Here is a 19321-nt window from a genome sequence, read left to right as displayed (position 1 = left end):
TCTTGCCCTGGGGAAACTATCCAGGAATGACCATAACCAATTTCACACTGCTAGCCCATTTTGCAAATTCTCCAGGCCCGCCCCTAGGGACCTATGTAAACTATCTTGATATACTCCTCTAACTTGAGAACCGATGAGCCCAGCTCCATGAAACTTGGTAGTTCTTCAAATGTGTGTACTATGAGCATACCCTGAAAATTTCATTCAGATACCTCAAGAAATAAAAAAGTTGGTGTTCAAGGGTAGCCTCCCCCCTTAATCAGCTTGATCGGAATTCCATCTATTTCTGTAGATGTGCTTTTAGGAATATTTTTTTCTGCCTTTTTCCAGTTTAGATTGGTCAGTTCTAAGCTGCTTTGTATTCTGCTACCTTGTGTTGCTTCCTGATTTGCGGAGATTGCCCTATCGTCGCTCTTAAATGACTCGGCTATAACTGATGTATTGTAGTTTACTGCGTTGTCTCCCTTTAAACCATTTCCCTCGTTATATTGAATCCGATCCTGCTTTCTTTGCTTCTTCTTCCCTAGCCAGCTTATACGGTTCCAGAATTTTCTTGCTCCGCCTCTAGAGGCATCATGTATGTCAGCCATCCAGAGATCGGTGGACTGCTTTATTTTACTTTGGACGAGGGCCTGTACCTCAAGTTTCTTTTGTTGATATGATTCCCATTTTTGGTCGATTTCCTCCTGAGATACCTGTGCTTTCTTTGCCACTCTGTGTTCCCTTGAAGCAGCCCGTCGTTGTTCAATAGCTTCCCTGATTTCCTTATTCCACCAGCTCCGTGGCTTCCTCTTTCCATTCCAGCGGTTTGCTACTTTAACCTCCTGAATTTTCCTCCTTATGAGTAGTTCTACCTGTTCATAATCCCAGTCTTCCATGGGGCTTTTCTCTATTGCTTCCTCTATGTCTGCTGCTACCTGCGCTATTTGATCGTCGTTTAATTTTGCGTTTACGTTTTGTCTAAGTTCCATTTCTCTTTTCATCAAGGGCCCCATCTGCAGACTAATACGTTTATGATCACTTCCCAGACTACACTCCCCTTCTTCGTCTATTTCCATTTTTGTGACCTTGCTATAAATTTCCTGCGACATTAGACAATAGTCAATGGTCGTCTGCCTGTTGCAGAATTCCCACGTGATTTGTCCTTCACATTTTGTTTCTCCATTTACTATAACCAGATCGTGTCGTTCACAGAAATCTAGCATTAGCTTCCCATTACAATCCGTGTATCCATCCAGATCGTCGATGTGGCCGTTCAGGTCCCCCAGTAGAATAATATTGGCCCCGTTTTCAAACTGTCTTATATCGTTACTGAGACATTCAACAAGATCCTTGTTTTCTTGCCTGCATTGATGCCCTGTTCCTAAATAAACTACCCTTAGCCATGTCCTTATGCCGGCAATTGTTCCTGAAACCCAGATATGTTCTTTACAAGATGATTTAATTCTTTGCCAATTTGTTCCCTGGTGTATCAACATACCTACCCCTCCACCCTTTTTTTCCGTTCTCGTTCTGTTGCACCCTTCCGCCTGTTTCCGTTCTGTTGCACCCTTGCACCCTTCTGTTGCACCCTTCCACCCATCCGCCTTCTATAAAAGGCGGATCTTCTAGATCCCTGAGATGAGTCTCGCAAAGAGCGTACACACCTATTTTGTCATCTTTCAACTTCTGTTCTATCTCTAGCCATTTCGCTCGTTTTCTACCTCCTTGCATGTTTATGTAGCTGATCCTAGTGCTAATTATTTTTTTTTGCACTTTTCCTTCTCGACCTACTCTTTGCCATTTTGGGGGGCTCAGCCTCCATTGTTACACTTTCTTCTGCTTCACTTCTTACTACCTCTGTGCACGGAGTCCTCGCGGATCCCCTAAAAAAGCTACAGCCCTGCCTGCCAGGCGCCAGCCGATCTCTGCTCCCATCCTTCTGTTAAAATGAATGCCATCTCGCTGAAAAGCCCTACCAAAACCTGCTTTATGTACCTCCCTATTTACCTCAACCACTTCGAAACGCTTCTCCAGGCTTAACTTTCTTATGTCCTGATTAACTGTCACCAAGTCCTTTTCCAGCTTTCCGTTCAATCCTAGCACCTCTGGTACTGTGCATACAACTATATGCGTTTGCTGTGCTATCTCCCTGATCTCGTCAACTCCCTTAACTAAACTTTCCACCACTCCTGCAGCGTCACCATTTAGGACATCGTTTAGCCCCGCGGCTACTATTACCATACTGCGCTCTGCGGAATTCTTCAACAGCCTATATTTACTCTCTTTCAGACTCGTCCCGGAGCAGTGGCGCCGCAGCGGTGGCGATGAGAACTAGGCGCAATACGGCTATTCTGGGCGACGCGACGGGCCGCACCCCAAGTGCGCCTCCATTAAGCGGCCGTGGCTCTTTCAAAAAACATGTCCTTGGATGCATCAGACTTAGGAAACACACCGCTGAGAGAACATTTCTACTACCCACCGGATAGCTATAGCTGTCCAAAAGCACTTCGAAAGTGGGAAAATATGACTGAAGCCATCAATAATGGGCTACCGATAGAAATACGCACGGGCAGGGAAGCGTTAATCTCTCTCGCCCCCTATGATCCCACCCCAGACCTTTTGGCCGCAAAGCAGTGCATTGCAAAGAGGTACATTGTGCCTGTTTTCATTCATTTCTGAAGATGGTGTAAGGAAAGCTGAGGATGCGGCTGCGCCACACGTTTTCTTCGCATCGCAATGGATGAAGCTGGGCCATCGGGCACTGCGGCGCAGGTTCGTTGTGCTCGACGTGCTGAAGTACAACGGCTAAACAGTGCTATGCACCTACTCGGCATTTTGAGCTGACCTGTAATTCTGGTTCCAGTGTGAGCTTTAGCACTGGTAAAGAAGGCGCAACAGGTACTGCATTATACAAGCAACACTGCTTAGCTGAAGCAAGCACTGGAAAGAGGAATAGACACTAGCAACAAAAACCTGCGAAGGAAATATGAAAAGAGAGCGAACCTTGATCCAGACGATGAAGTTCTTATGACTAAAACGTGAAGGCCAGACGATGGCATGTAAGGTCTGTGGCAGGTCAAGCATTGTACTGCCTGTGGCCAGAGCCAGCGACAGCTCGACAGAAGGGGGCAGGCTCAGCAGTAAGCGCCACACTGCGCCAAAGCAGTACTGAACTGCGGCTGCACCCTAGTTTCAAAAAGAAAAAAAGAAACGTTATAACACTTAGTATGAACATCACAGCAGGGATAAATGAATTCATATACTTCGTGAACTTATACATGAACTTATATGAAATGTTGTACGATTTCGCACACACAAACACAAAAAGAATCAAGAATGCAGAAGGAAACATGCCCAAATGTATGCCAACTATAAAGCAGGAATTTCCTATTATATCTCTTCAATTGCAGTATACATCTCAGTCAATTGAACTGGTGTTTGCGTCAACAGCTCTGTGAGCGAGAGTTAACAATTAGGAATCATGCAGGGTAACATCCACCTTTTTCTTTGGAAAGTTTGCATACCCAAGTCTCTTTGTGGGGGGGGAACCTGCATTATTGGACAGAAGCCGCACCCATGTGGCCAGAGACTGAAAGTGGCATTCTTTGTCAGGAAAAAAATAACCACAGAGTGATTGTGGTTTTTAAATGTGTACAATTGAAGTGAAGGTCATGTGTGCATATCTTGTTTCCACTTCCCCCTTGACATGTATGCAACACTTCAAATTCTTGTGACATCTTTTAAAGCAAACCAGTTGTCAATGGACACTGCCGTGTCTTCCTATCCTTTTGTTTTCTTTTGTGCAGTGCTAAATTTCATCTCATTAAAACACAGTTTCATAAGATCTTACAGCTGAAAACACACTGGGAAAAAATAACACTCTTTTCACTATAGCATGCATAAAAAAAAAAAACAAGGCTTTAATAGCTTCAGCATGAGCCCTAAACATGCTTAGAAAGTATTTACCTCACTATGTGTGATGCAACACTCTCAGCCGATACAATTACCCGCTTAAGGTAAAATCATGAGCAATAAAAATGTCCTCTAGAGCTACTGTTTTTTTGGGGGGCAATATGTTGCTGGATAACACAATTACCTGTCAACTATGCTCTAAATTTCAACAAATTCTGGCTGTATAAACAAGGATCTAGACGATACAATAACCACTGATGCAAACTTTGCAATGAAACGAACATTAAAAAGTTCCATGCAGAGTGTGTTACAGCCTGTACGTTATGATCAGGGATTATGCAAGCAAAATCTCAAGGCGCAGCTTATAATGTGCAAAATGCTAGGGGCCTTACTGCAGGTACTCGGTGACCAGCAAAAAAAACTACTTGGCCAATGTCAAAAAAAGAAAAAAGTCCGAACGACCAATAAACATTTTTTCAGCCGCTAAATAACAGAGCCAAAATGCAGATACTACGTCGAATTCCATAGCGCCAAGTGTTGCTCTCTAATGCCAGGCAGCAGGCTTTGCCACAACTCTGCAATCGTAACTCAAATCTTTCACCTATGAACCTTCTCCCTACTCTCTGCTATAGGCCTCTGTGCCTTCAGTATATGCACCAACATTTAAGATTTACGAGTGCGACAAAATTCGGCAGAGCATTGTTGATATGATCCCAATTCTTACAATGTATGAGTATGATAGGATACAGCACAGCCTGGTACGTTTCAAATTCAATTTCCTGGTTCATATGCTCAACTCAAGGGCAGTAGAAATGTCCCATAGAGCAACAATATCTTTTTCTTGGTTAATATGCTCCCAGATAATACAATTTCCAAACTACTATGCTAAAAATTTCAATAAACTGGGGTCGTGACCAATCATACATATGCTAACATAGTTGGCCGAACCTTGGAGCATATAACATGAACAGCTGGAATGCAGCGGTGCCCATTATTATAACGGCTTCTTTGCAGTGCCTGGGTGCAAAAGGGGCAAAGCATTACAAAGTGACAACATGGGAACATAAGGCAGCTGTTTCCGTAGATGACATAATATGAACGAGGTAAAACGTAGTGGCTTCTTTGCAGTGCTTACAGACTTGGAGAAAAAGAATCTGAGACCTATAACCATGTGCTTATACACCAGCGGATCAGGTCTGAAGTAAGGGGCCAAAGCAGCCGAAAGAAGCAATGCTCTGAGAACCCCGCTTGAGACCGCTGTCAACATATGTTGCAAAGTCTCTTCTGCATCCAGAACACCACAGATGTGGACTGAATTCTGCGAGCATTAAAAAAAGAAAAAAGAAATGCCACTGCTCATACACTATACTAAGAAATTCCAGACAGCATTTTTGGTTTGATTTGGTCTGTGGGGTTTAGCGTCCCAATGCGACTCAGGCTATGGGGGCGTCGTAGTGGAGGGCTCCAGAAATTTCAACCATTGGGGTTCTTTAACGTGCACCGACATCGCACAGCATACTGGCGCCTTCTTTTCTCTCTACCGAAAAACGGCCGCTGTGGCCGAGATTCAATCCCACATCCCTGGATGCAGCACTGGAGTGCCGTAACCACTACACCACCACGGTGGGGTCCAGTCAACATTTTATGAAGCAGAAGCGTCAAAAGATGCCTTTGTATCTAATTCAACAGTTTTACTGCACATATTTAAATCAAATTATTTAAAAATTTAATGCCTAATCCCTAGAATCTTCGGAGCTATTCGTTTACTGGGATAGGAAATCTGACAGAGCAGCCAACTTTGAAGGCTGCTGAAAGCACCCTTATTGTTGAACAGATCTTTAACAATGCACTACACCAGAAAACACCTCTGACGTAGAACACCATTTATGCTGCAACAGCGATGCATTTTTCAAGACTTCCATAAAAGACAAATGTGCATAATATGGTATGTGAGAGGTATGACAAGGACATAATGAGTGCAGACTACAGTCCAACAAATACATTGCATTAAAGAATGAATTTGTGGTCACACAGGTATGTCCGCCTTTTCTTCGCATCTTTACTAATAATGCATCAAGAAGACTGAAAAATTTACTTCTAAAGCAGGAGCCTACTGAGCATTCCCAAATTAATATTGTGAGTGAACATTTTAAAACATATACACTGATGCCAACCAACTATGAACTAAAGTTCACTACCTATTTTCCGTGCTGCAGTTGCCGATTGAAGAAACACATTGATAAGACTGTGTAGCCATCGGTAAATTGTACATGGTGATCAATGCATATAAACTATGATATACTCAAAAGTAGTACAAACACTTTCAATGCCACTACACAAAAGCTTCCTTATAATGCGAACCCTAAAATCATGCCTCACACAGCACGGAATACACCTAGAGCAATATGCTTGGAGCATCTATTGCATTTCCAATATTGATGGCGAATAGAATGTACTGTCATTGTGATCACCACCCCAGAAATTATTGGTTGTGCATTAAAAGCTCTGCACTGCAATAAGTATTCAGATCACTACCATATGACATTTCTTTCTGGAGTCTTGCTTGGCAAGGTTATAAGTTGAAAATCAACTGTATTGATGTAAATGATGATTTGCGTTAACTTATGAACTGAACTGCCATCACACTGTCAGAAACAATGCCGATTCTTATTTTATTTTTATAGCTCTTTTCTTTAATTTGGTATCAAAATTTCACAAATTCATAACTACTCACTCTACAGTTGCTTTCATTGTGTCAATGAAGTGACCACATTATTGTACCAATTAAAGGAACTCAAATAATAGGACCTAACATTTCACTACAAGGCTCCAGAACACAGGTTAGACAACCAGGCCTATCCTTAGCTCCCAAAAGGTTAAAAGCATTATTAAGGTAAGAAACGCTTACCAAGTATGAGAGCTTAGGGCAATCAGAAGGTCGTTCAACTGCATCACACTGAGCTCCGATCCAAAGCAGTGAAAGTACAGCTCCGTAGAGGTCTGAGTAATTGAGTACATCTGGTGATGACAGAAGAAAGCTGCATGCCTGCATTTGTGAAATGTGCAAGACCAAAATAAGATTATTTCACATGCATTCGTTGGACTTCTAGTATTACACAATTCAAACTGAGCTTACTAACAGGAAGTAACTTTTTTTCCATCAGCACTATAGCTATGAGAGCTTAACGGCATAAAAGAGGTGATTGTTCAAGCTACTGTTAAGGACTAAAAGCACGACGACACAGGTTTACATCCCAGACATTTTCAGGATAGAACTAGGAGCAGCACTCATTTCATAATTTTACTGCCGTAAGTCTGATTTGCACTGTTTCTTTGGTAAGTAATGCCTACTTTCACACTGGAACAGGAGAATTTTTCAAACAACATAATCCTACGCCAACCCTGCAAACTATAGTACAGCAACAAAAGTGGTGAAAAGAAAAAAAAAAAAGGCTACCTATGACAACATTATAAACAGTAGCGATATAATTTTTAGCAGTATAAGTGAAAATTTAACAAAGAAAATACAACTGAGTCCTTTTTTTTTTGCATTACTGCTCATCATCATCAGCCGTCTACCCCACTGCAGGGCGAAGGCCTCTCCCATATTTCTCCACTTAATCCGGTTCTGTGCTAGCTGCATCCACTTGACCCCCGCGAACATCTTAACCTCATCCGCCCACCTAACTTCCTGCCACCCCCTGCTACGCTTTCCTTCTCTTGGAATCCAGTTTGTTACCCTAAGCGACCATCGGTTATCCTTTCTTCGCACTACATGTCCTGCCCATGCCCATTTCTTCTTAATTGCCACTAGAATGTTGGTAACTTGAGTTATTTCTCTGGCCCACTCTGCATGCTTCCTATCTCTTAATGTTACCCCTACCATTTTTCGTTCCATAGCCCTCCGGGTTGTCCTCAACTTAAGTAGAACTCTCTTGATTAGACTCCACGTTTCAGCGCCGTAGGTGAGTACAGGTAAGATGCAACTGTTGTATACTTTCCTCTTGAGCGATACCGGTAAGCTGCTAGTCATAATCTGCGAGTGCTTGCCAAATGCGCTCCATCCCAATCTTATTCTTCTTGTTATTTCCTTTTCATGTTACGGATATACGGTTACTACCTGTCTTAAGTAGACATAATCGCCTACTACTTCCAGTACTTCGCGACCTAATGTAAACTGCTGTTCCTTCCCAAGGCTGTTGAACATTACCTTAGTCTTCTGCATATTGATTTTCAAGCCTACCTTTCTACTTTTCCTGTCTAGGTCATCCATCAGTATTTGCATTTCATCCCCCGAGTTGCTTAGCAAGGCAATGTCATCAGCGAATTGCAGATTATTGTGGTATTCTCCATCTACCCTTATCCCTAACTGCTCCCATTCCAAGTCTCTGAATACTTCCTCTAAGCAAGCTGTGAATAGTACTGGGGAGATTGTGTCTCCTTGCCTAACACCTTTCTTTATGGGAATTTTGTTACTTTCTTTATGCAGAACTATGGTTGCTGTGCAGCCACTATATATATCTTCCAGCACTTTCAAGTACTGCTCGTCTACCCCCTGATTTCGCAATGCCTGCATCACCGCCGATGTTTCAACTGAGTCAAATGCTTTTTCGGAATCAATGAATGCTATGTATAAGGGCTGGTTATATTCCGAGCATTTTTCTATCACCTGATTGATGGTATGGATATGATCGATAGTAGAGTACCGTTTCCGAAAAAATGCTTGATGCTTTGCTTGATTGCAGTCTAAGATTGTCCAGATTCTATTAGCGATTACCTTAGTAAATAGCTTATACGTAACAGACAGTAAGATGATTGGTCTGTAATTTTTAAGGTCCTGAAAGTCCCCTTTCTTATGAATTAGGATAATGTTTGCATTCTTCCATGGTTCCGGTACCGTCGATGACACCAGGCACTGCGTATACAGGGTGGCCAGTTTTTCTAGCACGATATCCTCCCCCGTGCTTCAGCAAATCTGTAGTTATCTGACCCTCTCCAGCTGATTTCCCCCTTTTCATAGTTTCTCATGCTTTCTTGACCTCGTCCTTCATCACTGGTGGAACGTCTTGACTGTTTTACCCTGCCGCCAATCTCGTTACGGTTCTGGCTACTTTGGCTGCTGTAGAGATCTGTATAGAACTCCTCGGCTACTTTGACTATCTTGTCCATATTCGTGATGACGTTGCCCGCCTTGTCCCTTATCGCATACATCTGATTTTTGCCTATGCCCAACTTCTTCTTTACCGCTTTAAGGCTTCCCCCGTTCTTTACAGCATGCTCAATTTTCTCCATGTTATACTTCCTTATATCGGCTACCTTGCGCTTATTGATTAGCTTTTATATCTCGGCCAATTCAATCTGATGTTGGATTGGAAGCTTTCATACTCTGGCGTTTCTTAATCAAATCTGTCGTCTCCTTAGACAGCTTACCGGTATCTTCTCTAACTATCCTACCACCTACTTCTACCGCACACTCAGTAATGATATCTCTGCAATTATTGTTCATTGCTTCTAGGGTAATGTCGCCATCCTCGGTTAGAGCTGAATATCTGTTCTGTAGCGAGATCCTGAATTCTGCCCTCCCCCTCACCGCTAATTCGTTGATGGACTGCTTTCGTACTAATCTGTTGCGTTCCTTCATCAGATTTAGACTAATTTGGGACCTCACCATCCTATGGTGACTGCATCGCACTTTTCCTTGCATAATGGCGGGGGTTGAACACAGTATGAAGTCAATTTCATTTTTTAGTCTCCCCGTTAGGACTTTTCCATGTCCATTTCCGGTTCTTCCGTTTGCTGAAGAAGGTATTCATGATTCTTAAGTTATTGCGCTCTGCAAACTCAACTAGTAACTTCCCCCTGCTATTCCTAGAACCAATGCCATAGTCACCTACTGCCTCGTCTCCTGCCTACTTTTTCCCTACCTTGGCATTGAAGTTGCCCATTAGTACAGTATACTACGTCTTTACTTTTCGCATTGCCGATTCTACATCTTCGTAGACTCTTTTAACTGCCTGATCATAACTACATGTAGGTGCATAGGCCTGTACAAACTTCAGTTTATACCGCTTATTAAGCCTAATTACGATGACTGCCACTCTCTCATTAATACTATAGAATTCACCTATATTACCCGCTATATACTTATTGACAAGTAAACCTACTCCTAGTTGTCGCCTCTCTGCTGTTAGAGCAGAGAGGCGACAGCTAGAGCAAGCCAAACGTGGCCCACAAAAAATTTAACAGCAATCAATGCAATCGATTCGGAGGCGAACACGTTAGCAAGTGGACTTCGTTAGCACACTGACATGAGACTCTTTGCAGTCACACAAACTAGCATGCAAGTCGTGTTTGTGGTGCCCTCTGTGCGCGGCTACGTCAACTAGTGCTACAACGCTAAAGGATGGAAGTTCACCATGCAGGGAGAAAGGCTGCATGTTCTATGATCTGTTGATATCAATACTGTTTCTGCTTCTTTTTTTTATCCTGATCCACACTCCATAGGCATGCACAGGATGCTGCTGGGTTTTCACCACAGATAAACACTCCAGCTACTCACAAAGCCGTCCAGCTTGGGAACATCCTGCGTGCCAGACTCCAGAATCATCAAATGGTAAAACTTTGGCTTAATGTGTGCTCCTGTGCAGACAAAAAAAAAAAAAAAACAATTTGCACTGTGTCCTACTGAATCACTGTTTGAACTATCACTCACTGCAGTGACTGGCCTGTGATGGCTACAGTTCTGAAGTGATGCGACATGGGAGCTGAACCACCGGGTAACTAAAGAAAAAAAATGTTTCTAACAAAACTTTGGGAGAGAAATGAATACTTAGCCTCACCATGCATTCCAAGGCATGCTGCTGGCAACAAAAATAGCTTCGTATGCTTTATTTTCACATTCCTTCCACAACAGCAGAAAATGTCAATGTCATGTGGTCCAAAAAGGCCAGTCATTTGAAAGTAGTTACATTGGCCAGCCGCTTTAGCTCGGTTGAAAGCACACCAACTGGTTGCTCCTACAGGGCACAGCCCATTCCTTGGATTTTCGTCCGTGGAACTGCAGTGGAACAAACTAGCTAGCGTTGCCTGTTTCATTCCTGCAAGATTTCAGACCTTGGCTCTGATGGCAATGCCATAGTAATTTTGAAGGCGATCAATGAGCCCATCGGTCAATTTTCCTTTGCCACCTAATCCACGCACTCTTTTCTTCAGCTTTCTTAGCCGGCAGCCAACCCGTTTTTGGACATGGCCAATGCATTCAAATTTTTTCACGCTATTTGGTCCCTAAATATCCTTCACTGTCGAGTAGCTCTTCGAGTCTCCATCTCCATAGTAGTGCACATATTTCAAACCGCGCGTCGTTTCTGACCTCTCAAACATGCGGTAAAGTCCAACTGGCTCCATACCACCGGCAGTGCCTGTGTGGTTGGCATGACAAGTTGTGTGATTCGCCTTCCATTCCAGGAATTCGCTGCTTGTGGGACTCAGTTTGCTGTTGATCTTGCATGACTTGCATGTGCTGGACAAAGCTTCCACATAAATTATTTTTCCTGTATCCGCAGATATCAAAGAAACACAGCCGTTCAATGAAAAGTGGCCTCGTTTTTGCCATGTGTCATCCCCTGACACCCTGCACTGATTACTGTTTATAGCCTTCTCCACTTCAGCTGCTGCATCAATCACCGACTTCGATGCAACCTCCTTTGCAGCGTCAGACCACCTTCAAAGATATTTTATCGTAAGCGGAATGCCACAGGGGTGGAGGCATATTCATAATTTTGCAAAATGTTTTCGGGTCCGCATGCCCACTTCCTAGCTGTCGCATTGCATATACAAGTCGAACATTGTTCTCCACTGAATGCCCTGACTTTTTTGATGAGGAGAAATGGTTCTCATAGCCACATGCAACGCACACAGTAGCCAACACACAAGACACACCTCCATAGGAGCGCTCCTCAAGTTTCAGGGATGCTGCCAAGCACCCTGGACACGCAAGCGATGAAAAAACATTTGACAGAATGTCAAGGTCAATTATCCTGTTTTCTTCCAGCGTATAATCCGATTTATAGTCATTGTTGTCAAGGCACTTGCTGAAGCACTCATGTTGGCGGGATTCGGTTCGTCGCCATCATCTGTCATGTGTCTATTTACGGCAAACTTTCACTTTCGTCTCCTCTGCACTCTATACTTTCCCATGTGGGTAAAGCGCATAAACAACGAAGTGAAATAGTTGAAGCACACGAGGCACCAAGTAAGCACTTTTCGGCAGATTCTTCAATTTGCGCGGGAACGCTCCAGGGTACACAACTCACATGATCGAGACATTATGCGTCCCTCTTGCGAGCACTTTTGTTAATAAATGAAAGCAAAAATAAACATACACGCTTAGAAAAACTTATGATTGTAAACTGAAAAATTATGGTGCAAAAAAAAGGTCAGTCCGCCAAAGGAGCCAAATATTTTTCGGTATGTAGAAACCAAAACTGTGTTAGTTTTGATTTTGCAAAATGCACAGGGGGTTACAAATTTGGCTATATCTTTGGAACGGTTTTAGTTAGAAGCATAATTTTTTTGCCAATCATACAGAAAGGAATGTGTAATTTGTTAAAACAATATTCAAAAAATTGATCTTTTTTTTAAAGTTAAGTTTTCAAAATGGCCTCATACCTTAAGAGCCATTGCAGCAGAAGAAATTTGTACATTAGTAAAAAAAACATAAGTGGAAATTCAATTTCAGAAACTTTGTTGTCACCTTCTGGTGTCACTTTGTACCGAACAAGAGGACTGCATTACATGGTTCGTGCGTTCATGAAAGTGGTGAAACTGCCGCTTAACCGTAACGGAAGTCAAAACATGACACTTTCATATACATTAGAACCCGGGTATAGTAAACTCAGGTATACTAAAGCGAAACTGAAGTCCCAGTCCATCTTCCACAGAAGACTGTTCATTTTGCTCCCCACGAATTGACATCATCGCAGGTGTGTTACCTCGGTTCGCGAGGCAAATTTCTCTTTATTGAAAAAAAAAAAATGAGACTGCTTCAATGCTGCTCAACCGAATGTGGTGCGAAAGCATTAGCTGCGGGTGACTGAGCGTTCATATTCATCATCATCATCTTAGTCTTTGCAGCTGTTCAAAGTCATCCGTGACTGCAGCCATGGACTACGTGACGGCCGAAACCTGGCATAGTATTGCTTTCGCAATAAAATGTAACAACCGAATGTTTTTTTTTTTTATGGCTTTACCTACCTGCACTGGGAAGAAGCCAACTTTACATAGTCCTTGAAATCGTGAGGGAAAGCATGCAGCTTGTGGGCAAAAAAAGCCAAGCTGACTACAAATATAGAAAGAAGGCGACGCGGTCCGTTCGGAAAGTAAGAGAGTAAAAGTGCAGCAAGAAAATGAAAAGGGAAGAAACATTTGAACATTCGCAGCACGAGGAGAGGTGGCAAAAGTGGAGGCATGGAGTGTGCGGTTTTGCGGCGCTCGACTGTCGCCACATTTCTCATCTACCATCTGTTAAAAAAACAAATCGCGGAAGATGATGATGTGTTCATGCAAAGCTTTGATACATGAAATCAAGTTCAGTTGTATTCGTAGCCATGTTGCCTTCATGCTTAAAAAGTATAACACAAGATGCAAACTGAAAAAAGCAAAATTGCACAGACACAATAAGAGAGGGGTAGAAGGAATTTGTTTTTTTTTTTTTTTTCCATAAAGCAACAAGACGCGTTTAGTAGGTAGCAATTTAATTAAAGACATTGTCTTAGAGGCCATGTAAACCTCAACACCTGATATAGTAAAGACCCTGATATATTAAAGATTTTTGCCGGACAGAGCGACTTCCACTGTATTTCTGCATGGTTCTACGATGACAGTTACTTGCTACAGTTCCAAAGCTGTCATTCTTGTATACAGTGGAAAAAACTATGCAGCCAGGCTGTACAAACAAGGGCTCTCCTATTATTATAATGGCAGTTTTCCATCTCTGCCACTAATCAATGCAGTCAACGAAAAAAGTGACAAGAACAGTTTTTTTTTTAATTATTTCCCCGACACTTTAAATGCTTCTTCATATTATCTCAAATGCTGTGCTTCGCCATGGTCAAATTTATGTATGTCAATGGTATCTGGTAGCATCAAAATAGTCGGGAATTTTCAAATATCAATACCTCACACTGAATACAAATTAACAAATAGGCTATTCAATTATTTAAAATTTCAGATATTCACACATTTTTTGTTAAAATTGAACTTCCAAAAATGAATCCAGCCTACCCTCATTAGTGCTTTTCAGTTTAAACTGAAGCAACCTGCATACATGCATAGATAATAAATCAATAAATCGAACTAGTATTACCTGCAACGCATGCTTCATGGCCGTCACTTAGCTACACATTATGCAAGTAAGTGTATGCATGACTATCAATTTCCACCCAACCCTTCAGCAATAATGCACAGAACTATTATTTCTGACACTTACCTTGAACATCAGACAGAGTGTTTTTGACAAAGTTCTCTTCTACTTCCTTGCATGGGAAACAGAACGCTCCTCGCTGCTTGACGGTCTCTGAGACTGGACTGATGCTGGCAGACCCATGAATAGTGAACATATTTGCTTGCACGAACAAATTTGCTTGCACCTGTTCAGACCACAAACCTCACTAAGACAATCGCCTGCATTTAAAATTTTTTTGAACAATAATTAAAAGAGCCAGCACTATTCAATATTGCATCGCACCCTAGAGCACAAAGCAGATGAACAGGCAAGTATGCCCCTGAGGTTCACTTACAGTCTTTAGACAGTACAGATAGACAAGAAGCATGCCGGGTAGCAAATGCATGTTTGCGTGTTATCCGAGAACTAGGCACTTATCTTCAAGCATGTACTTGGCATTGGTTCCTGGGGTTTAAAACTGCAAAGCAACAGACAGGCTACAAGAAGCGCCATATTGGAGGGTTTCAAACAAACTCCTCCAAGGCCAACCAACTGCGAAGTTTTACTTTGGCTATCATACCTGTTAATGCGATTGGAGAGTCCTGAAACTGATCGCAATGAGGTTTTATGCTTCCTATGAAAGTGGGTCTGCAGTTAAGCATTTTAAAAGCTCTGCAGCAGACAAAATGTGCACTTGGCGGCACGTCGCAGGGTTAGGCAGCTTTAAGGATACGACATAGAAACATGTTTTTGGGAACCGCCCTCAAAGCAGGCTAATCGTGGGCGAATGAACTAAAAATGGCTCACAATAAAAAGCTAGAGGCTCAAATGTGGCTTGGAGGTCCTAGGTTTGTTACAATGGTGGTATTTTTATAATTTCCGCCATGATTAACATGCAGAAATGTTGTATAGCAATCTAGGGTACGAATGAGCAAGGCGGGCAAAACGCGTGCATCACACGCCCTTCAGAAGTATGGAAAGCATAGAAGCAAAATAAACTAAGTATGCGATCGGCATTTGTGTCCCTCCCAAAACACAAATATAATGAGAATGTGTGCCCGCTAACTGTTGTAATCGCTGACAGCCGTTCTATCGCGGCTTATCGCTTTGCACACGACGGCACCAATTAAGTGGCATGGATGCGCATATCGCCCCCCCCCCCCCCCCCCCTTCCTTCTTCTTGAGCTTTGCGTGGCTTTAAAGGCTTTGCTTGAATCAAACATTCTTCTGATGCTCGCGCTTCACTCATCTGGTTCATACATCGCAACGCAAGCTGTGCATGAGCTTGCGATGCAGCACTGACCTATCTACAAGCAGCAAGCCACCAAAATACAACTGCAGCACCCAAAGGCCCGATAGTGCCCCTTTGTGTGTCATTTCCAGCTCTTAGTAACATCGCCTTTTTTCAGTTTCATTCTGAAAAACGATTTTTCTAAAGCAATCCCTGAAACACCCACTTGAGTTGCTAATGCTAAATTTTGTTTTTAGTTACTGAGTGAAAAATTTCGCTGCAGATCACCTTTTAACATGTGCAGAAATCACACCACACATGGGTGTCTTTGCCTTATTTTCACCGAAATGCAGCCGCCATGATCCCACAGCCTTGATATCAGCAGCCAAATGCTAAAGCCACTGAGACAATGAGGCAAGTGGCATGTACAGAGTCCATCACACTTGTATAGAGTGCTCGAGCAGTGCAGTGCATAGGTAGCGGAGCGTAATTCCAAAGCAGACACAATCATATTGCCTGTAACTATGCAGCTGCATTAAGGTCAGACTTAATCTGCTCCAATGCACACTGCTTGAGCGCTTTGGACAAGCGTGATCAACTACTGCACGTGCACGGCATACGCTTAACATATTTGAAAAAAGAAAAAGGAAAGAAAGCTTCATAACAAATACCTCAAGCAAAAACCACAGAAAAAAGCAACCTCACTTGCATTGCAATGCTTTTTTCTTATTGAAGCAGCAACCACTTAACAGAAGACAAAGTCTTCACACTGTAAAAGTGTGATGACCCACCTCTTTTTAAATACTTTCAACTACTGTGGTCTAAAGAGCTTTACATTCCAGCATGTGAATTAAGCTGTTCACAAAACCCATTATTCACGTGTCAGCAGAATGCATTATTTGTCTCATTACTTGTCTCATGCTGACAATTCTCCCCAACACCCCATCATGAAGAATTCTTTGCCTTGTTTCCAGCTGCCAGACACAACTTCTTTACTTACCGCTATAAATGCATTGCAGTGGACCAAAGGTGATAAAAGTATAGCACAAGTCCACCAGGGACTAGGCCCTGCCGCAATATGCAACAAAGAAATACTACTATTCAGGTAGAGCAACTATGAGCAGCTAACCCCCCCCCCCCCCCCCCCCCCCCCCCCCATGACCTCTTGAAAGCACTGGCTTCAAATACTCAAGTCAATAGATAAGACTAAATGAGCATGCAATGCCATAGCTTCGCAAGATTTCTCGCAACCTGAAAGACACTGCTGGTTCTGTGTTTTGGTAAAGTTGTACTTGTACAGCACTGCCTGGCTTTCAGTCTGCTATGCCCTGATCAACTTCCATAAAATGTGTGCCTTGAACATGACCACACCACACAGTTTCTATAAAAACTGCCTACATTTTCCTCACCTGGTCAACAAGGACTGCTGGAGCATCGTACAAGTTCTTGATCAAGTACTCAAAGATGTGCAGAAGTCTTGCAATGTAGATAATTTGGATATCCTTCAAAGGGCTGCAGCAAAAAATAAAAACGTGAAAGCAGGAAGCTGAACAACACCTCTTTGTGCACGCGTGGCCTATAAACTTGACAACTGATGGATGAGAGGACGGTTTGGTTTTAGCCTGTAGGTGTGCGAATATTCCAACTTTTGAAGAAGAGTCAAATGTGTTTGTTATTCGATTCTATTCGATTTGAAAAAGTGATATCCAAAACTTTCCAACTATTCAAAAATTAACAAAATCACACAGTTAGTAGTGCAATGCAGGAGCGGTAGTCCCTCATCCCACAACGGACCCCGGAAATGTGAAATTAGCACAGAAGTTGGCTAGTGGAGGGGGCACTTGCACTGCTGGGGGCTCTGGCTTGGAATGGTACGGTACATTTGTCTCTGCCTTAAAGGATACATGCGGTGACAGTTCCTTTGTTTACAAACCAGCAAATTATTTTAGAAGTTACAAGAGGTAACAACATCTACACGATCAGGCATAAAATGTAACTTCGTGCTTTGGATCACATTTTAAGGCGAACTTAAATTGTACTATAGCACCACTACATGTTCCGTGCCTTCCTTCAACACACTTCATTTCGTATCAGTCGTTTCAAAGAACTCTGTTCTTGCACCAAATGTGTCATCATAGTGCATTTTGTAGCATAAGAAGGTCCCACAGGAAAAACCACTAGCGTCAACTGAATGGCAAGGAAGGCACTAGGTGGCATACTGCGTACCTTTGGGAGACTGGGGCCACATTTATTATTGTCTTGGCAACACACAGAAGAAGAAATTTCTTCTGCATTAGCTGCAGGTGGTGGAACAAAAACAGCAGCAGCTGGGTATGCTCCACATTCAGGTCTGAAAAGCAAGTATGCATGTGTGCGAAGTCATGTTAGCTAAACACAGGAGTACAACAATGCTGAGAAACGAAGTGCTGCACTGCTTATGAACAACCTTTGTCAAAATCGTAGAGCTCAGGAGGTTTGCTTCCAAGCCACATAGTGCGACTCTTATACGATTCATAGAAGCAGGGTGTCTAGCAAACCACTATTTTCAAAATCCCCGACTTTTACAGGTTTTCCCTGATTATTTCAGGTCAAATTCCCTGAGGCTCAAAAATGTAGCTGCTGATGATAATGAGCATAAACGAATAATTCCCAGCAAAAAGCTATTTATTATTCATATTCGGCAGTTTACAATAGTGAAAGACTGTTACTAGTGTTAATGGCGGGTAAAAACATCGCAAGTTTACTGAAATTTTTTTTTCAAAAAGGTTTCAAAATTTCCTATAGGCCCCATGTATAAAAAACGGCAGTTTGGATTGGTCAAAATTCGGGTGCATATAGGGTGCCTCGATGCGAGGCACCCAAGGTCACGGACGGTCTAGAGGGAGAGCGCGCTTCGCTCAGCGCGCTCTTAGCGAAAATTTATAAAGTTAACAGCCATAGAGTTAATTAGGAGGACACGCGAGTCTCAGAACGGTCGAAAATCGATTTTGAGTAATACTCATTTTCAGAATGTTTATCCTTTCAAGCACCTGCACTCAAATTATTAACGCTGAATTCGGTCAGGAAATGCGATAAAATCAGCTTTCCAAACGTCACGGCAACCACGAAATGCTCCCCAGAAAAGAGGAATTGTGTTCGAAATTTTCGCGCACACCGCGGGCGTTGCAGCCGGCAATTGCCGCCATCTTGAGCCTGGTTTAAAGTGTAGTTTAAAGCTGATTTCTCTGTGTGCAATTTGCACTATCTCAAAATGGCTTCGCTCAAGCGGACTGGCTGTGCGCGCCGGGTTTCCTAACGCCGTTGATGGTTTCTGATTAGCTCCCGTTTCGCGTCTCCCATTGGCAGGCATGATCAGCGCGTCATTTTTTTTTTTTCTTGTTTTGGGTTCACCACCGTGGCCGCCACTTCATGCGCGTCTCTGTTTGCGCTTGTACTTCTCAATGCACCTCAATGAAAGATGACTTAGCTCTGCTATGCCTGGATATATGTAGCGAAAAGCAGTGACTACCACGGGATCAGTAGTTAATTTCTTCAGCCTTCTACACCATTCGCCAGCAGCTAAACTCTCCTTGGCTTCCATGTCGAGCGCGTCTAACTTCACTGGCATTCTGTAATTCATTTACAGAAAAAGAAAGACGCAGCATCTGTCCCTCTTGGAAGGCAAGAAGCGCCACCCGGCGGCATTGGAGCGCACTCGTTCCTGCAGGGTCCTCTTGGCTGACGGCAGATGGGCAACGTCACCCTAATTGAGTGAC

The 19321-nt window shown here is 42.9% G+C and overlaps 1 protein-coding gene and 1 pseudogene across 4 annotated transcripts in view; both read right to left on the bottom strand.

Annotated features, from left to right (window-relative positions):
* poe (E3 ubiquitin-protein ligase-like protein poe) overlaps positions 1-19321 on the bottom strand; it is a 298383-nt gene that overhangs the window by 229311 nt on the left and 49751 nt on the right. For all 4 annotated transcript variants that reach the window (XM_084589458.1, XM_084589460.1, XM_084589459.1 and 1 more), the window contains 6 exons: positions 17793-17916; positions 16976-17078; positions 14381-14540; positions 10454-10533; positions 6803-6940; positions 2986-3168 (listed from right to left, as the gene is read on the bottom strand). In XM_084589458.1, coding sequence (XP_084445584.1) covers positions 2986-3168; positions 6803-6940; positions 10454-10533; positions 14381-14540; positions 16976-17078; positions 17793-17916 — 788 coding nt within the window. The remainder of the gene's footprint in view (positions 1-2985; positions 3169-6802; positions 6941-10453; positions 10534-14380; positions 14541-16975; positions 17079-17792; positions 17917-19321) is intronic.
* Positions 10604-12573, bottom strand: LOC146204759 (uncharacterized; annotated as a pseudogene).

This window comes from Amblyomma maculatum, chromosome 1 (assembly GCF_055883805.1).
Source record: "Amblyomma maculatum isolate TAMU_Amacu chromosome 1, ASM5588380v1, whole genome shotgun sequence".
Lineage (NCBI taxonomy): Eukaryota > Metazoa > Arthropoda > Arachnida > Ixodida > Ixodidae > Amblyomma > Amblyomma maculatum.
This window is presented reverse-complemented; position numbering and strand designations above follow the sequence as displayed.